We start from the raw sequence: 15612 nt of genomic DNA on the forward strand, positions 1-15612 counted from the left end.
AGACTGCACAGCCCGAGAGCTGCACCTGGCAGAGCTTGTGATGCCACGTGCTCACCACACAACACTTGTCACTAACTCCTCAAAACAACAGGACACGATGTAGCTGAGCACAGTGGCTCATGCCTGTAATTCCAATCCCAGCACTTTGGGAGGTCGAGGTGGAAGGATCGCTTGAGGCCAGGAGTTTGAGACCAGCCTGGGCAACATAGTGAGACCCTATCTCTATAAAAAATAAGGAAAACAATTTAGCCGGTGAGCTCCTGTAGTCCCAGCCAGTCGGGAGGCTGAGGCAAGAGGACCGCTTGAGCCCAGGAGTTCAAGGCTGCAGTGAGCTATGAACATGCCACTGCACTCCAGCCCAGGTGACAGAGCAAGACCTTTGTCTCTAAACAAACAAAATGAAACAAAACAACACAACAAGGACAATACCATGACCACCCCCATTGTGCAGAGGTGGAAACTGAGGCTTAGAGAGGTGAAGTGATCTGCTCTCGGTGACCACTGAGTGGCGGAGCCAGGGGTTCAGTCCTGGCCTTCTGGCCCCTGGTTTCCCCCTCTGGGTCTCTGTGTCACCAAGTGTGGCAGTGTAGGCTGTGGGGGCAGCAGGGAGGAATTCTGAACGCTGGTCCTTGCCTGCAGGCGCCCCCCTGGTCAGCATGCCCCCCAGGATCCACGGCTACCTGCACCAGCCCCTGCTGGTGTCCTGCTCTGTGCACAGCGCCCTCCCCTTCCGGCTGCAGCTGCGGCGAGACGGAGCCCGGCTGGGCGAGGAGAGGCACTTCCAGTGAGTGGATGATGGCGGGCCAATTGTCCCCAGCTAAAGGGCTCCTGGGATGCTGACGCCCTGGAGGGAACTCAGCGGAGTGGATGGCAGGAGAGGGCTCTTGCTTTTGGTCATGTCGTCCTCCTGGGCAGCCCAGCCTGGGGACCTCCGTGCAGCGAGGGATGGGGAGAGTGGGTCCTGAGGCTGCCCCCACTGCTGGGCCCGGGAAGGAGCCGTGGGCCTTCCTCAGCTCCTGGAAAACTCAACCCACGCAGGCTCTGGCTCCATGGGTGTCCGCACAGGCAGGCAGGACCTGCGAGGCCCTAACCTTATGGGCGGGAGTCCAGGACTCAGAGAGGGAAGGGCCTTGCTCAGGGCCACACAGCATGTCATGGAGTCACACGTTTCCAGCTGCTCGCCTCCTTGCCTCGGGTTCCATGGAGGATTCGTGGTCTCCCTCTGGGCAGGATTCAGGGGATGGAGGCCCCCACGGGCCAGATGAGGCTGGGGGTGGGACCCCGGCTGGGGTCAGTGCAATTGTGTCTCCTGCTGTTCTGTTTGCAGGGTGTCCGGAAACAGCAGCTGGGAGATCCCGCGGGCCTCCCGGGCCGAGGAGGGCACATATGAGTGCACGGCAGTCAGCAGGGCTGGCACCGGACGAGCACATGCCCAGATTGTCGTCACAGGTCTGTCCCTTGGTGCCCTTCTGCATACCACCCTCCTTCCCGGACTCCTCCCCTTAGGGTCCCCTCCAGCCATCTCCCTCTGTGGGGCACACACGGGCCAGCCAGCTGCTGGGGACCAGCTACCAGCCAGAGGCTGGCCCCGTGCCGACACCTGCTGCTGCTCGGGGTGAGACGGCTGCTTCAGAGCCGTCTCACCCCGAATGGCCTTCGTGTCAAGGACCCCGGCTCAGGTCACACCTGCCCTGCACAACCTTAATCCCAGCCCTGGCTTCTTGGGGTTGGGCCAGAAGCCCAGGCCCGTTCAGCGGCCACTGTCCGTCTTGTGGTCCTGATCCCTTAATGCGCCCAGGCCCCGCCAGGATGGCAGCATTGAGCCGGGAGATCAGAAACGCCACGGACTGTCTTGAAACGAAATCGGCTTTGTTTTTAAAATCACAAACCCAGGCTGCTCTGTAGAGAAGAAAGGGAACCCAGTGTGCATGGAAAGATTAGCCTCTCCACATTTGAGTACAAAAACTGAGACGTGCTCCTCGTAGGAGACCAGAAAACATAAACAGGCAAAAAGAAGGTAGCAGAGCTTGTAATCCCCGCATTGCCCCGTTTTGATTTACTTCCTTTCAGAGCTTTCTCCGATCTTGTCACTTCTTGTCGCTTTTCGCTACCCAGACAGCAGTTTTCTTAGCACGTCCCCTTTTGGGGCACGTTGCGCCGTCATCGCAGCCCCTGCTGGCACAGAGGTGGTTCGAGCATCTGTCCCCCCCCTCGCTGGCCATCTCCGAGGCCTCGTGTCCCGGGGCGCAGCCACTGGCCAGCACTGCGGCGGGTGTCAGGGCGGGTTGCCTGTTGCAGTTGGCTGCCGTCTGGAAAGCAGGCATATGCCATTCGGCCCTTGGGGGTGTGTGACGGCGGCGGGGGAGGGGAACCCCCACCCCAGCAACACTGTCCCGGGTGGCAAGCAGACACTGGCCACCTGCGCTGCTGGTGGACGTGTCCTGAGCGATCGGCACGGGCCGACCTGAGCCAGGGCCTGGGCTGGGGCGGGTCTGCACCCCACCAGGGCCTGCGGGATGGCCTGTCCCTGCCTCAGTCCCCCCTGTGCCCCTGTCCCTGCAGACCCCCCACCGCAGCTGATCCCTGCCGCCAACGTGACCGTGTCCCCGGGGGAGACTGCCGTTCTGTCCTGCCGGGTCCTCGGCGAGGCCCCCTACAACCTGACGTGGGTCCGGGACTGGCGCGTCCTGCCGGCCTCGACGGGCCGAGTCACCCAGCTGGCTGACCTGTCCCTGGAGGTCGCTGGCGTCATCCCCAGTGACGGTGGGCGGTACCAGTGCGTGGCCAGCAACGACAATGGGGTCACAAGGGCGTCCATATGGCTCCTGGTGCGAGGTGAGGCTTTTCCTGCCACTGCTGTGTCCCCCAACACAACACGCTGCCCGGCATTTGCCCCACAAGCCCGACTGTCCGTCCCCTGCTCGGACATCGTCCCTGGCCAACACCAGTCCGCTCTGAACCTTCAGGGAGAGAGGATTCTCTAACCTCCTAGGCAAAGTCTAGTGGTTCTCACTGTTGGGAAGTTCATCCTAATATCTAACTTAAATTTCTACTGCTATAGGCCAGGTCAGTTTCATTGTGTCTGGTCCTTTTCCTGTGGCATTGAGCACCTCTGTTGTCCCTCTCCCCACTCCCCCCGCCCAGTATGTTGGGCAGGGACCGAATACCGGAACCTTGTGGGAGCTCAGAGGTGCCAGCAGAGACAGGCAGCACTGACTAGACGGGTGGAGCAGCGCTGGAGAGAGCACCCGTCGGGATGTTTTGAGACCTGGGCACGGCCTTGGGTCCACCCAGGACTTAGACAGATCTTCCTCCCTGGGGTGCTGTTTCCCCAAGTATAAAATGATGGTCTCGAGCAAGTTTCTCTCTGCCAGCGGCTCTGCTCCGAGTGGCTGCCCGGAGCGTGTTGAGCGGGACTCTGGGGCGGTGCGGAGGCTCTGCAGGCCGGGGCTCTGTGAGCCGCGTGTGTGCGGGGTGGGGGGGCTGTGGCTGCCGTTTCTGGGTGAGCCAGCCCCGAGCTCTGTGCGAGCCTGGCCAGTCTGTTGTGCCATGAGCTCCCAGACGGCCAGGGTAGAGCCTCAGTCTGGGCCAGCAGTAGGGCAGGCCTTGGGCCTCTTATGCCTCGAAGTCACTGGAGATGAGAGCCGTCCCCAGCCGGGCAGCTGCCTGACGTCCCCCTGAGGCTCCCCAAGATGCTCGGAGCTCCAGGGAGCGCGAGGCTCCAGGCCGGGCTATTGGGAAATCGGCCCCCTGTGGCCTGGGCGTGCGTGGGTGGCCGCCTGGTCTGCCCTTGCTCCCAGGGAGCCGCTCCGGGATTCGGGCCTTTTGGGGCCTTTGCTTCCTCTGTCTCGCCTGTCTGTGCCTGTGCGGGGGCGGGGCCTAGGGCTGGGCACCTGGGCTGGCACAGCTGCTCTGATGGGCTTGTCCCCTCCCGTCCACTCTCCGGGCCACAGAGGCCCCGCAGGTCAGCATCCGCACCAGGTCCCAGCGCTTCTCCCAGGGCGTGGAGGTGCAGGTCAGCTGCTCAGCCTCGGGCTACCCCGAGCCTCTCATCTCCTGGAGCCGGGATGGCCGCGCCCTGCAAGAGGACAGCAGGTGAGGGGCCCAGGACACAGGGGTGGACAGGGACTCCCAGGGACCTCTCTGGGCCTTGGTCTCCGCACCTGTAGACGGGGAGCGGCGTTTGCCTGTCCTCCTCCTGGGATTGCGTGAGACGCAGGAGCGAGATGGCATTAGAGGGCCGCAGTGCGTGCTCGGTGGGCGGGGCTTGGCACCCACCGTTGGGGCTGTGTGACCTCGTGCAGACCGTCTCACCCCTCTGAGCCTCGTGAATTAGAAAAGACAGTGTACGTACAGTGCTTAGCACACAGCCGGCCCTGAGCGAGCGGCCAGTGCAGCAGAATGGCCGGCACTGGTAATGTGGTTAATGTGTCACTCGTAATGGACAGTCCCTTGTGCGACCTGGCATGTGTTTATGGCACGACTCCAGGGTCCGCGTGGATGCCCAGGGGACCCTGATTATTCAGGGGGTCGCCCCCGAGGATGCTGGGAATTACAGCTGCCAGGCCGACAATGAGGTTGGCACCGACCGGGAGACGGTCACCCTCTACTACACAGGTACTCGGGCCACAAGGGCCTCCCGCCCGCCCGTCCGCAAATGTTTGTTGTATTTATTATGTGTCAGGTACGTGTCGGGCACTGGGGGCCCGGCAGTGGGCAGAGGGTCCCTGTCCGGGTGGAGCTTGTGTTCTGATGAGGAGGCACAAGACGGAGATGCTTTTGCCACCCAGCGCGAGGAGCAGGTGGCGTGAGGGGTGATGCGCTGGGGGGACCAGAGGGAAGGGGCACCCCCAGGACTCAGCCAGGCTCTCTGAAGAGGTGACCCTTGCCATAGGGTCCCCGGTGGGGACAGTGTCACAGTGTGGGGGAGAAGTGGGGGCACATGCCCTGAGGTGAATTGAGCCGGGGTGCACCTGGCGGGGGTGGGCAGAGCGGGGGAGGGGCCCCTCCCTGGGAGGGCTGCTCCCAAAGTCCCCTCTCGCCCCCACGCAGACCCGCCGGCTGTCGCTGCCATTAGCGGCGTGGTGCTCGCTGCCGTGGGGGAGGAGGCCGTGCTGGCGTGTGCGGCGTCCGGGGTCCCCCCGCCCCGGGTCGTCTGGTACCGAGGTAGGTGGGGGCACTGTCCTGCGGGGCCCTGAAGGAATACGGGGGCGGGGCGCTCTGATTGGGTGTCTGGGGGGCGCTGGCCGGTCCCAGCAGCCCACCACCACCACCAGTATTGACACAGCTGAGACAGGTGTTAGGAACAGGATGAAGCCAGACCCAGATTTGAATTCTGGCTCCCCTGGTGACCTTGGGCATCTCTGGGCCTCAGTTTCCCCATCTGGGAAATGGAAGATAGGTTGATTGTGTGAGGAGTAAATGAGCCCATGTATGTAAAGGGTTTAGAACAAGTCTGGCACGTGGGCCCAGTTCAGTGTTCATGGTGACAGTGGTGGCGATGGCGCGATTATCTGAAATCTGAAATGGGGAGAGGTCTGTCTGAGGCTCTGCGGTAATGGCGTGTGTGGCATGTTTTCACGGAGCCTGGTGCTGCGCCGGAGTCTGGCTGGCAGGGTCCTGGGTGGCTGTCTCTGTCCGTCTCAGAGCAGGACGCTGGGTGCTCTCAAGTATCAGCCAGGGTCACCGAGAATGCCCATCCCACCTGGGCGCATGCCCCTCTGCAGAAGGGTTAGCTCGGGGTTTGTGCATTTTGTCCGGGGCGCCAGCTGGCAGGTGGCGGAGGCCTCGGGACTCCTTGCTCAGCGTCTGTGGCACGTGCTGCGCCGGCCGCGAGCCCATCAACCCGGCCCCCAGCCCCTGTTAAAGGGGCCTCACCGTGAAGCCTTGTCCAGCCTGCGAGGGCGGGAGACGCTGCCGCAGGCGCAGCGTGGTGAAGCGGAGGACGCCGTGCTCGGGGGAGCGGGCCAGGCGCAGAGGGGACCGGGCTCTCCCCGCCCGGGCGCCGCGCGCAGGCAGCTCACAGGGACGGACGCCGACGGCGGTTGCCGGGGAGGAGGGGCTGGGGTCCGTGTCATAGACGGATGGGGCGATGGCTGCTCAGCCACATGCGTGTGCTGGATGCCACCGGACTGAACACTTGAGAGTGGTTAAGATGGTGAATGTTACGTTATGTACATTTTTACCACAATAAAGAAAATACAGAATTTAATTTGAAAGCGGGTATCGGAATCAGGGGAGTCTGTCAGGCACAGGAGCCTGGGGGAGACGTCAGGCAGGACAAGACGTCAGGCAGGGGTGCTCAGGGCGGATGCCAGGGAGGCCGCCTGGGTGAGGCCTCAGAAAGGTGGGCGTCGGCAGGGCGTGGGCACCTCAGGGTCCCCCGACCCCTCCGGAGCTGACCCAAACCCCAGGCAGGGCCTGGAGCTGAGGGGTGGGCGCCAGGTGGGAGGCCCAGGCACAGGGCTCTTGTGACACACACCTGTTATGTTGGGGGCAGGCTGAGCCCCCCTGGTCAACACAGGGCCTTTTCCCCAGGCCCCCTGTAGGGCTGGGCACAGAGTTCTGTCTTTGGGGGTGAACCTGCCTCCACCTACCCTGCCCCATGGTACCCAGGGCACCGGCTGATGCCTTTCCGTCTCTGGCCCAGGGGGTCTCGAGATGATCCTGGCCCCCGAGGGCTCCGGCTCTGGGACGCTGCGGATCCCGGCGGCTCAGGAGAGGGACGCTGGCGTCTACACCTGCCGAGCTGTCAACGAGCTGGGTGATGCCTCTGCGGAAGTCCAGCTGGTGGTCGGACGTGAGTGTACACCTGTCTCCCCTGCCTCCCTCTGCCTGCCTCTGCTCGGGGTGGGAGCTCTCTGACACTGACCGCCAGTGTGGACCTGTCACGTGGATCCAGAGCAGGTGGGGACAAGGGATGTCGGGGGGGGGGACGGCGCCTGCCATCTCTTGCTGGGTGACAAAGTGCCCCCAAACTTTGTGGTCCCCTCACGGTGCGAGGTCAGGAGCCCGCAGCGGCCCTGCCGTGTGACGCTGGCCTGGGGTCCTCCAGGAGACTTTGAGCGACGCGCTGGCTGCTGTCAGCCCAGGGTTGCTCGGGCCAGGGCGCCCGCGCAGGCTCACCCACGCTGCTGGCGGAGGCTGTTCCTCACCACGTGGGCTCCTCCGGAAGCTTCTCACGACGTGGCTTCCGGGGCGGGGAGGGGAGAATCCAAGGCGGAAGCCGCCATCTCTTGAGACCAGCCGCAGTCTTGGAGGCGGCGTTCCATCACCTCTGCCACACTCCCTGGTCACACAGGCCAACCCCGGGCAGTGTGCTGGCAGGGGCCGCCCAGGTGTGCCACCCGGAGGCGGGGCCTGGGGCCAGCTGGGCAGCTGCCCACCACAGTTTGGTTCAAGCGGGGGCCAGGATCTCCTCTCATCACTGAGGCCTGAGTTCCAGTCTCGTTTCTGTCACTTACCACCTATGTGATTTGGTCAGGTCATGAAGCCTCAGTTTTCCCATCTGTAAGGTGGGGCTGACCCTACCACTCCCCTCTCTGACTGCCGTGGTGACTCAGTGAAGTCAGGCGTGTAGTGCTGGCCGGGGATCCCATCGTGATCGCTCAGTGAACGGAGGGGCGATTATCTCCTTTCTAGGGGGGTGTGGTTCTCAATTCTTCTGTGGCCTTGGCTGTGATTTCCAAGATGTGTGAGTTCCAGGCCTGGGTTCCAGGCGCTGGGACTTGCTCGGAAGCCGTGGGCACAGCTCCCTGGCACCCGAGCCGGGACGGATCAGACTCTGAGTGTTTGCTGCGGCCGTGGCGGGACAGACAGGTGCTGGGAGTCCTGGGGAAGCGCGGAGAATTGGGAATGTGCTTGTCTGGGCTGAATGGGGCAGGCTCCTCCAGGGCTGGGTGGGGTGGCCAAGGAGCTCCTGGCAGGGCTCGGGCAGGAGCAGGCCTCGTCTGGCCTGGGGGGAGTAGTGCTGTTTCAGGGCCAGGATGCTCCCAGGTTGGGGTGCCCTTGGCCTTCATTCGTTTGCTTGTTGCATCATTCATTCCTCCAACACAAGGTCACCAGGTACCCGTGTGCCAGACTTTGTGCTGGGGACACGATGGCAGGTGAGACATGGCATCTGCTTCACGTTGCTGTGGGGTCAGGAGAGAGGACGGAAGACAGGCAGTTGGCGTGCCCAGGGCACGAAGCGTTTGGGGGCAGCGTCCTCAGGGGCTGTGGGTGCCCAGAGAAGAGGCTGCTCCAGCACTGGGGGTGGGAGGGCTTCTTGGAGGAGGTGATTTCCAACCTGAAACCAGAAGCAATCCATCAGGGGAAGAGCCGGGAACAGTGTTCCAGGCAAAGGGAACGGCATGTGCAAATCTCCCCACAGCCAGAGAAGCGCAGGGAGTGAGATGTGGGGGGCAGGGGCGGTGGAGACAGCTGCTGCCTGTTACGGGTCACTCCGGGCCTGGGCACTGTGAGGCGTTTGGGCTCGTCCTGGGGGGCGTGAGAGGTGTCAGTGAGGGCGACAGTGTGCTCAGACTCCCCCACCGTGCAGCTGAACATGGGTGGAGGTAGTGGGGAAGCCGAGGCAGAGGCTGATTGTGACAAGAAAGACAGGGACTCACACTTCTGTGGCATTCACTGGCTAAGGCCGGCTCTAAGCGGCTTCGCGTGCTAATTCATGGAATCCTCACAATGACCCTGGGAGGTGGGGGCTGTCACTATCCCCTTTACAGATGGCAAAAACGAGGCTCAGAGAGGTTAAGTGCTTGCCCAAGGCCCCACAGCAGGCGAGTGGCCGAGCCATCTGAGCCGAGGGTCTGCACCTTCGGCCCCGGCCCTGAGCCTGACGCTTCCAGCCAGGTGAGCTTAGACACCGCTTCCTCTCTCGGGGCCTCGGGCTCCTGGTTGGCAAAATGTCCCCGGGCTGGTGTGTGAGTGAGAGATAAGAAAGGCCCGCGGCACGAGGGCTCCAAGAAAGCTACGGTCCCTGTTCTTAGCCAGGGTGCCGGGTGAGCAGAGGGGTGCCCCTGGCATGGCGATGGCATTGTCATCCTTTGTCCACATCCAGTTGCTTTTCGGCACAGCCTTATTTCTTTGGGGTCCGGGCTGTTGGGCCCGCCCAGTCCTGTTCCTTTGCCCGTCTGCGGTGGCCTCGGAGCCGTTTCCCCGCGTGAGAGGGAGGAGGTGGCTGGCACTCCAGAGGCAGAGTTCCTGGGCCACTGGTGGCCTCTGGCCTTCAGGTCAGGGACGGGATGGAGAATGGCCCAGCACCCGTGGGTCTGGGGTGAGCCGCCTGGCAGCGGCGCTGGGAGATGGAATTTCCTGCCCATCCGAGTGGCAGCCGTGCCCCAGCCTTCCTGGCCAGGCTGGCAGAGGCCGGGAACGGGCGAGCATTGTGCTTATTTGCTGCTCTGGAGCAGGAAATGGCTTCCTGGTGGCAGCTGGGGCACAGGAAGGCAGCAGCCTCTGCCCCACTGAGCAAGTGCCTGTGTTGGGGGACTGGCCACGAGGCCCTTTTGCATCTCCACGAGGTCCACGTGCAGGTCCTTTGGCTGAGTTACCTGCCGCTCTGAGCCTCACCTTCCTCACGGTGAAGTGGGGCCACTCACGGGGCTCTTGGGAGCGATGTGCTTCACTCGGGCGTGTGTGGAGTGAGTGATCTGCACGCTCAGGCGCCCGCCCACACCCCGCCTCCCCTGCCCAGGCGGGGGGCTGACAAGGGCAGGATGAGGTGCAGTGGCCCATAATGGGACAAGTGGCCGGCTCTGCACAGGTGGCCCCTCCTGAGTGCAGGGCCCCGAGCTACTTTCTGTGCGCCACTCAGTTTCTCTCTACAGCGGTGTCTGTCCTCTTTCTGTCCTCTCGTTCCGGTCCCTGCTTCTCCTCTCCACCTGGAAGCTCCTGGTTGCTGGGTGGCTGAGCCGGGCAGCAAGGGGTGGGGGTGCTTCGTGGGCGCTGAGGACCCCCGGCCAGCCCGGGGGCAGGAGGGACGCCCGGCTCCACGGTGGAGCGGCTGACGCTGGGCCTCTTTCCCAGCAGGCGCAGCCCGCACCTGTGGGAGGCCCCTGATATTTGAGGGGTCCAGGACAATGTTCTCATTTTAATTTCTTTCAAAATCAGAAGGAAAAAAGTGACTAATAATGAATAAAGATGAATCCACCCTGGATTCTATATGCCTTTGTGCCAGTGCAGCTGTCAAACATAACTTTTAGTATTTAGTATTAGTGCAGAGGAAAGTCACCTAGTGGCCCTGGCCGAATGGCAGGACCTCCCAGTGGGGAGAAGATTCTTTCGAGTCCTCGGGGGACAGGTGTGGCGGCTGTCCCCTCACCGGGGTCCTCTTTGTCCATCTGCACAGTCTTGGGGCCTGAGACTCCCTTCTTCCTCCTGGTTGAGGCAGAAAGGGTCATTCCCGGGTGCTCAGATGGCCACGGGGCCAGCTCACCATCCCTGCCTGGGCCACTGCAGAGGGTCTCCGGGGAGTCTGTGTGGGGAGGGGGCTGGGAGCCTGGAGACGAGGCCCCGGGAACAGCCCTGGGCTGGGGGGGGGGGCAGCCTCTCCCTCCGTCTCCCATGTGTGCAATGAGGGGCTGACCACAGGACTTTCAGCCTTGGCATGTGAGAGCTCTGGGCCCCACCTTGTTTGGGGGCTCCAGGTTAGGAAGGATTTGGTGGCTTTGGGATTCACCCCTGCATGAAGATGGAAGAGGTGGGTGGGCTCTGGCTGGGGCAGCTGCCAGGTTGTCCCCAAGCACCTAGGGGGACACAGGGGTGGGGTGGTCCAGAGCTTAGCATCCGTCAGACCTGGGCTCTGATCCTAGCTCTGCCCTTGATTTTGGCTGCGACCTTGGCAGGTTCCTTAATCTCTCTGACTCTCGATGTTCTCCTCTGTGAAATGGGGATTGTGATACTATCCACTTCATGAGTTTATCGAGACAAGTAGTGAGATCACAGTCCTAAAAGCACTTGTCACCGTGCGTGTCACTTGGTAGGGATGCCACATGCCAGCCCTTAAGCTTACCAAGCTCTCATTATTGTAAGTGAGCCGTCCCGTCTCAGGTGGGCAGTTCGGGACGGGGAGGGGAGCGGGGCCGAGAGCAGGCTTCACACACCGGAGTCAGGAGCAGTGGGGCTGCTCGGAGTCAGAGGGACAGGCCGAGAAGCAGCCTGGGGGAGCGGGCTGGGGTCTCAGGCTGGGCCCTGCAGCCTTGAGGGGCCAGCTGGGCAGGGCAGGCTGTCAGGGTGCCTTGCCCGGGCGGTGGGGACAGCAGAGCCGTCCCCCGGGTCCAGGGCTCTGTAAGCAAAGGCTCTCTGGGGTTCTGCGCGGCCCCAGTGAGAAAGGGCGGCATCTGTGGCTGGCTCCAAGGCCGTCTTCCTCCTTGTGTTTGTTTTCCAAGTCGTGTTTATATCGCCCTGGAACGTCCCTAACCCCTGAGGCCAGGAGGGAAATTTGATGTCATGATTTGGACGAATAAAGGAGATTTCTGGAGAGAGATGGAAAGAACAAAGACGTGGAGGCTTTGCCATGGCGCCAGACCCAAAGGGTTAAAAAAAAGGCCGGCCCCACCCTGCCGATGGGTCTGGGGACAGGGACCTGAGGACAGTGACCAGAGGCTGCAGGGAGGGCCTGTCTGGGGTTGGACCTGATGCTGGCCTGCCTGGGGACAGAAGGTCTTGAGTTTCTGTTTTGGGAAATGACTTGATTCCCGCCCCGCCCCCACTATTAAAGTAAGAGATGCTCGCAGGAAGGCGAGGAAGCTGTGCAAACCGTTCGCAGCGCCTGCTCGGGGAGGGCCTGGGGTTTGGGGTGTGTGGAGAAAGAATCGGAGAAGTTGCCACCCTCTGTGTGTGATTTGAGTAGCTTATAACACCAGTTTAGGCCCGTGGTCCCCGTGTAATTGCTAACACTACCCCTTTTTACTCCCAGGTGTCCGGATTTGGAACATGAAGTGTAAGGTCGTGTTATTTATAACATGCAGGTTTTCACTTAGTAGTGGCTTTATATGCTTATTGCAAAAAGTTCAGCCCCCAGGGAGAGACGAAGGGAAGAGAGTGAAGAAGACGTATGAGTCCCCACGAGGCTGGCCCTGTGGGTGGACGCAGATGGGTCGGGGCAGTGGTTACCAGAGTCCAGCGGCCCTCCCTGGGGTGCAGAGGAAGGCCTGGCCTGGGCCAGGGGCTAAGTGGGTCAGAGGGGAGTCCAGACCACCACCAAGAGGAAGCCCCCATGGCCCAGGAGGAGGGCCGGGGGTGGCCGAGAGGGAGAGGGGCCACCCCAGCCCCTGCATGAGCCCCCGTCACGATCGGACTCAGCAACCAGAGGGTGCCCAGAGCCTCTCAGAGACAGGATTCAGGGCTGTCACAGTGGGAGGGGGTGTTCTCTGCACAGCTGGGATACAGCCAGGCTCCTGAGACCCCATGCAGGGTGTGAGGCACGTTGGCGGCCACCATCACGCTGGAGTCCGCTCTCTCTGCCTCCTCCCGAGAGCCCTCCAGGGGTGCACCCTGCTAAGCTCAGGTTGGCCTTGGAGCCCTGGACAGGTGTCGGCCCTGGGTTCACAAGGCGAGGCTGGAAGAGGGGAAGCTCCCTGCAGTGGGAGGGGAGGGGAGTGGAGGGGAGGCTGTCCCTAGGGCTGAGTGGGTCTAGCCACCGGACATGGCTGACAGGTCACCTCTCCACAGATGCACCCCAGCTGACGGAGCTGCCCCGGGATGTCACTGTGGAGTTGGGGATGAGCGCCCTCCTGGCCTGCCGGGCCACAGGCCGCCCACCCCCGATGGTCACCTGGCGCCGCGGAGATGGCCAGCCGCTGGGGCGTGAGCGGGGCAGCAGGGCAGGGCAGCCCGACTCAGGAGTGCTGTTCTTTGAAAGTAAGCGGGTCAGAGGGGAGCCCAGGCCACCACCAAGGGGCAGGGTGGACAGGCAGGCAGGGTGGCTCCTAGCACCCTCCACCCCAGGCTGGGGGCCCGGAGCAGGACCCTGACCCCAGCACTGGCCATGGGGCAACTCTGGCCAAGTCATGTCGCTGCTCTGAACCTGCTCGTAATTGTAACCATTGAACCCACCACCCGGGTCCAGCACCAGACCACACCACAGGCTTGCTCTGCGGGCGATTTGCACACGGTGTGCACACGTGCCGGCTGTTGCACAGCGTGAGCCGTTAGTGTCTCATAACTGTCACTCACTGTTGCTGCCACCGCTATCGCACAGCTACTGCGACTACTGTCACTGCTGCTGTTGCTACTGCTGCTGCCATTGCTATCTAATGCTGTTCCATGACGACTGTGACTTTATTTGCATCATCTCATGGGCCCTCCCAGTCTCACTGCCAGGGACAGGTATCGACTGAGTGTCCCCACTGGACAGGAGCAAGCCGGGGCTGCCTCACCCTTCCAAGGCCCTCCCCGCTCCCCTCCACCTCCCCAGCCGTCCCGCCGGGGCCTCTGCAGGGCCAGGCCGAGCGAGGCTGTGTCCCCCGGGAGCCGCGGCCTGGCGGGCCCCGGCGGTCAGAGCGGCTGCTTCCTGCCCGCAGGCGTGGCCCCTGAAGACCAGGCCCCGTACGTCTGCGAAGCTCGCAACGTCTTCGGGAAGGTCCAGGCCGAGGCCCGGCTCGTCGTCACGGGACACGGTATGCTGGCGGATCTGAGGGCCGGGGAGGCGGGCGCTCCCTGGGGTGTGGCTGGGCACTGAGCGCCCTCAGGGGGGCCCTCAGGGCCACCACATCCTTTGGGACACACGTGTCCACGCCCGGGCTCTCCAGGAGGTGCGTCAGTATCCCGGCCCCCTGGGCAGTGTCCCGGGCACTTCAACCCTTCAGAGCCCCGGTCCTGACGCTTCCCGGGTCCTGTGGGGCCGGGTGGGGTGCCGGGGCCCTCCGACGGCCACCGCAGGGGACCGGTGGTGGCTGACACTGTCTCCTCCCCCCACAGCCCCCCCACGGATCGCCAGCGGTGCCCCCGCCGTCCGGGTCGTGCAGGGGCAGCCAGTGTCCCTGCCCTGCGTTGTGCTGGCTGGGAGGCCCCTCCCAGAGAGGCGCTGGCTCAAGGCAGGCCAGCCTGTGAGTGCTGGGCTCCTCGGGGTGCAGCGGGCGGGGGTGCTGGGGAGTGGCTGCCACAGCACGCCTGGGTCTCTGCTCTGCCATTCCCTGTTTCGGGTTGTCCCTTCCTTCCTCCCTCTCTCCCGCCTCGTTCTGGAGCCCTCTCTGATAACGTGCTGACAGCATCTGCTGCCCTCTGAACAAACGTCAGTCCTGGCTGCTGGGCCCCTGGTGTGAGCGCCAAGGGCTGGGGAGCAGGACTCGGTGGGGGCCCAGGCTCCACGCGCCCGTCACCCTGTTCCGACGGTTCCAGGGCAGAGATGCGACCGGTGCCCCGGGTACCTAGCGTGTTGCTGGACACGCCGCGGTTGCTTTGTCAGTTCACATCTGTTTGACTTTTTTCCTTTTCGACTTGCCCTCTGCTATTGGCTCTTTCTCCACCTCTTCCTTTTCCTCAAGTCTTCTGCCCTGCCCTCAGACATGCCAGGAGCCCCGTGCCCTTGAGGCTACAAGGGGGTGCCCTCACCCCGTATTAATCAAAGGCTCTCGCAGACGAGCACCTTAGGCAGGCGGCAGCAGCAGGGCTGTGCTCTCCGTTTCTGCCGTCCTCGCTGTCCCTGACCAGGCTAGCGGAACCGCCTGGACCTGTGCTCCTGTCCAGGCCACCCACTGCCGCTGGAGTCTTGCCTTGGCCTGCACCAGGCACGGTTCCTGCTGTAACTGCTTCCCCGACTCCTGCCTGCCCAGACAGCTCGCAGCTCCCCAGGGAGCCCCACTCCACCACATCTGAGGTTCAGCCCGGCTGTTCCTGCCACCAAGATGCCTTTCCCTGCCATTCTGGCCTGCCTCTCTCGTTCCTGTCCCCTAATAACGGTAGTGAGCGTGCTAGGTCTGCACCAGCCCTGGCCATAGGTTCTTACCTCCTGCATTCCTCCCACCTGACCTGGAAGGAAGGGCCTTTCACTCCCCCCATTTTACAGAGATGAAAACTGAGGCTTAGAGAGGTTAAGTCACATGTTCAAGATCATGTAACTAGTAAGTGGCCAAGCTGGGCTTGACCCCGGGCCGGCCTGACGAGATAGCCCAAGCTTTACAACCTTCTAGAACAGGACTCTGCAAACTACAGCCTGTGGGCCATGACCCACCCATGGCCTGCTTTTTAAATAAAGTTTTATTGGAACATGGCCACACTCAACCCATTTACGATTTGTCTATGGCTGTTTTTACGCTACAGCTGCAGAGTCGAACAGTGGGGGAAACAAAGATCACGTGGTCTGAAATATTCAGTCTCTGGCCCTTTGCAGAAAAAGTTTGCAGACCATCTCTAAGCCCCAGGTTAGGTGCTGCCTCCTCCAAAGGCCCACTGACCTCCGCGGCTCGAGGAGGGTCTGCGTGCACGCTTTGTGGTTCTCAAATTCAGACACACTTTGGAATCACCTAGGAGAGTTTTTGGAATCACCTCAGGGAGCACCTGGTGCTCAGTCCCTAACCATAACCCCTTACATCAGAGCCTCAGGGGATACAGACAAAATGGTTGTTTTTTAAACCCTTTATTTTCAAATACATGGTTAGTTTTTAAAACTCCCTG

The 15612-nt window shown here is 62.4% G+C and overlaps 1 protein-coding gene across 1 annotated transcript in view; it reads left to right on the plus strand.

Moving 5' to 3' along the window:
* HMCN2 (hemicentin 2) overlaps positions 1-15612 on the plus strand; it is a 140917-nt gene that overhangs the window by 30929 nt on the left and 94376 nt on the right. The window contains exons 9-18 of the mRNA XM_012754522.3: positions 640-784; positions 1328-1449; positions 2563-2835; positions 3954-4095; positions 4490-4617; positions 5053-5166; positions 6650-6799; positions 12670-12858; positions 13521-13616; positions 13918-14045. Coding sequence (XP_012609976.3) covers positions 640-784; positions 1328-1449; positions 2563-2835; positions 3954-4095; positions 4490-4617; positions 5053-5166; positions 6650-6799; positions 12670-12858; positions 13521-13616; positions 13918-14045 — 1487 coding nt within the window. The remainder of the gene's footprint in view (positions 1-639; positions 785-1327; positions 1450-2562; positions 2836-3953; positions 4096-4489; positions 4618-5052; positions 5167-6649; positions 6800-12669; positions 12859-13520; positions 13617-13917; positions 14046-15612) is intronic.

This window comes from Microcebus murinus, chromosome 12 (genome assembly GCF_040939455.1).
Source record: "Microcebus murinus isolate Inina chromosome 12, M.murinus_Inina_mat1.0, whole genome shotgun sequence".
Classification (NCBI taxonomy): domain Eukaryota; kingdom Metazoa; phylum Chordata; class Mammalia; order Primates; family Cheirogaleidae; genus Microcebus; species Microcebus murinus.